Below are 2,527 nucleotides of genomic sequence, written 5' to 3'. Positions count from 1 at the left end.
ACGAAAACATAGTTAAAGAAAAACTCAAATCCACGTGTCACGAATTAACAGTGGCCCTTGTAATTGCCACATGCATTGTTTGACATTACATCCTTTGTTGTGTCGAGACCCTCGGTAACGCCTCTGAGACTGATCATAACTACTTTTTATAATAGTTTTAAATGCGAACAGTCAAACCCTCCATCATATATATCCTTTACAGTGTAATTGAATTTTCTAACATCAAGTAAACAATCAAAATTTATACTGTATGAATTATTGTTAAAGTTTGAATCTATGTCCATAGAAATGACGTGATGATTTTCACTCATCATAAATAATTATACTACACATTTACTTCCTAACCTATTTGGTTTCGTTCCTCTCTCTAGTATCTACCAAGTGGCGTATCATGTATTATATGAATCCTTCCATTGCATGGAGTGGTTTCACCGTGGGGCGTGGCTCCTCTTATCATTTTTTTTTTGTTCACGCGCGCTTTTAAATTTGTAATATGTTAGCATGTATAATTGTAAAAATATTAATATACATTTTCGCAATACATAAAAAATAAAATTTATAAATGTTCAAATAGGACGATATTATCACATATTTGATGAATATGCCAAAGATGTGTGTACAGCTGTACTGTTTTTTTCATTTATGGTATTTTTCGAATTAAATATTCTGAAACATATATAGATGCATTGATTTTACTGCATGCTATCTGTCGACGCGCGTTACGCTTTATTTTGTCGCTGTACAAGAATATATTTTAACAAAATAATTAGATGAAAACTATTAAATTTAGTAAATAATATTTAAGCATATCTATATTGCATAAGCAAGAGTTGCAATTTATTAAAGTAGATTAATCAAAACACTTGACATATAAATAATCCATGTAAAATATGGTATAAAAGTGAACATTAATAAATAATGAGGAACCTAAACCCCGACACATTAAATAAGAAATTTAAATAAATAAAAAACTGCATAACAAGCTTCCAAACGTAAAGACACAAGAGAAATTAAACCACTGAATACTAATCATGCAATTAAACTGAAAACACATAAATGCTATATATCTTAGTTTCTAAGCTTCATATGACCCTCGTTCGCCAGCTTGAACACCCGAGCCTGAGCTGCGGCAGCCTTGTTGGATCCGACAGCAGCCACGAAACTGTCTTTGACATGGCTGGTTGTGTACGGGAAGTTCTTGTTGACCATGGAGTTTAGTAGGGAAGCTGTTCCTTCCCTGTAAAGTGCACCAATGCCATCTGTTCGGGTGTTTGACAGTGCTTGCACCAAGTTGAGATGTGCTCCGGTTCCGGGAAGAGTAGTAACGCCGAAGGCGGTGCCTACCGTCGTTCCCCACCACCCAAACAGACCCCAGATGACCCCTGGGTGGTTCCTCCAGAAACTGCAGTTACAGAGAAAAGTTAAAAATGCATGCATTGTTTTTCTTTTTTTTTCTCTTCAAGAAAACTTTGTGAAAACGTATGCATGTTAGTCAAATCAAAGTGGAAGTAATCACTTACTCGCATGTACCACCACTGGGGGGTGAATTCGGGTCAAATGGAGGTGATGGATATGGCAAACCAGGAGTGGTGGGTGGAAGTACGGTTGGTGGCGTTCCGCTGCCACCACTACCACCAGGACCACCGCTTCCGCCATTACCACCGTTGCCACCACTACCACCACCACTGGGTGGTGGGCTGTAGTGATATGTTGGAGTAGCCGGAGAAGGGTTGTGATGGGGAGGCGAAGGGTCGACATGCTTTGGTGGTGAGTGATGAGGTGTAGGGTTTCCGCAGTTCTTGGGAGGGGTTCCTCCATGTCCATGGTGGCCACCACTACTACCACTACCGTGAGACGGTGTATGATGAGCCGGTGGTGTGCTTCCTCCTGAGCCATGAGTAGGAGGTGGACTATTAGAGTAACCTGCAAAACAACAAACAATTTCGAATTGAAGTGTTAGATGAATATATAAACCTCTTACGCATATATATTATATTGTACGTATAGATATGGTGGTGTACGGAGGTATGTACCTATGGGTGGAGAAGGGTCGACAATGGGAGGAGTGGGGACAAGTGGTGGAGAAGGGTCGACAATGGGAGGACTGGGGATCACAACTGGTGGAGATGCAACAACACCAGGGTATGGAGGGAAATAGAAAAAGTTCTTTTCATCTTGAAAGGTTGCAGAAAAGGCAGGAAAAACCAAGTTCTGGGAAAGCAAAGCTGCAACAAGACCCCAAACAAGCAAACAAGTGCTTTGGGTTCCTCTTGTTCTCTTCATGATTCTTGAAATTAGAGAGAGATAGTACTTATGAGGTAAATTGGTTTTTCATTGATATATATAAAAGATGGAGTTATGGATGGGTGAGAATAGGTAGGTGATGTTTTGCAGTATGCATTTAAGACCACATTCATTGCTCCCCATTTTCTTCCTGTAATTCAACTAATGCCTTTTCCCTCTCTCTCGATCACAACAAATTCTTTCACTTACCGGTGGGTGATTCTTCTCATTTGTAAGGTTTCTT

The 2,527-nt window shown here is 39.7% G+C and overlaps 1 protein-coding gene across 1 annotated transcript; it reads right to left on the bottom strand.

The window, feature by feature from the left end:
• Positions 1–942: 942 nt before the first annotated feature.
• On the bottom strand, positions 943–2,324 carry PDF1 (protodermal factor 1). The gene is made up of 3 exons (XM_079030178.1): positions 2,034–2,324; positions 1,521–1,923; positions 943–1,402 (listed from the first exon to the last, which is right to left on the bottom strand). Exons 1-3 carry the CDS (start codon positions 2,281–2,283, stop codon positions 1,069–1,071), a joined length of 987 nt encoding a protein of 328 aa, XP_078886304.1. The 5' UTR covers positions 2,284–2,324; the 3' UTR covers positions 943–1,068.
• Positions 2,325–2,527: the final 203 nt, after the last annotated feature.

Source organism: Lactuca serriola, chromosome 3 (genome assembly GCF_051521515.1).
Source record: "Lactuca serriola cultivar US96UC23 chromosome 3, Lser_US96UC23_V15, whole genome shotgun sequence".
In the NCBI taxonomy this organism is placed as follows: domain Eukaryota; kingdom Viridiplantae; phylum Streptophyta; class Magnoliopsida; order Asterales; family Asteraceae; genus Lactuca; species Lactuca serriola.
Note: the sequence above shows the minus strand (reverse complement) of the source record. Positions and strands in the feature narration are given on the sequence as shown.

Coding starts and splice junctions, on each gene's coding strand:
- PDF1 (XM_079030178.1), bottom strand. CDS start 2,283: ATGAAGAGAACAAGAGGAACCCAAAGCACTTGTTTGCTTGTTTGGGGT. Junction 1,924..2,033: donor CGACCCTTCTCCACCCATAG/GTACATACCTCC, acceptor GTTGTTTTGCAG/GTTACTCTAATAGTCCACCT. Junction 1,403..1,520: donor CCCAGTGGTGGTACATGCGA/GTAAGTGATTAC, acceptor CTGTAACTGCAG/TTTCTGGAGGAACCACCCAG.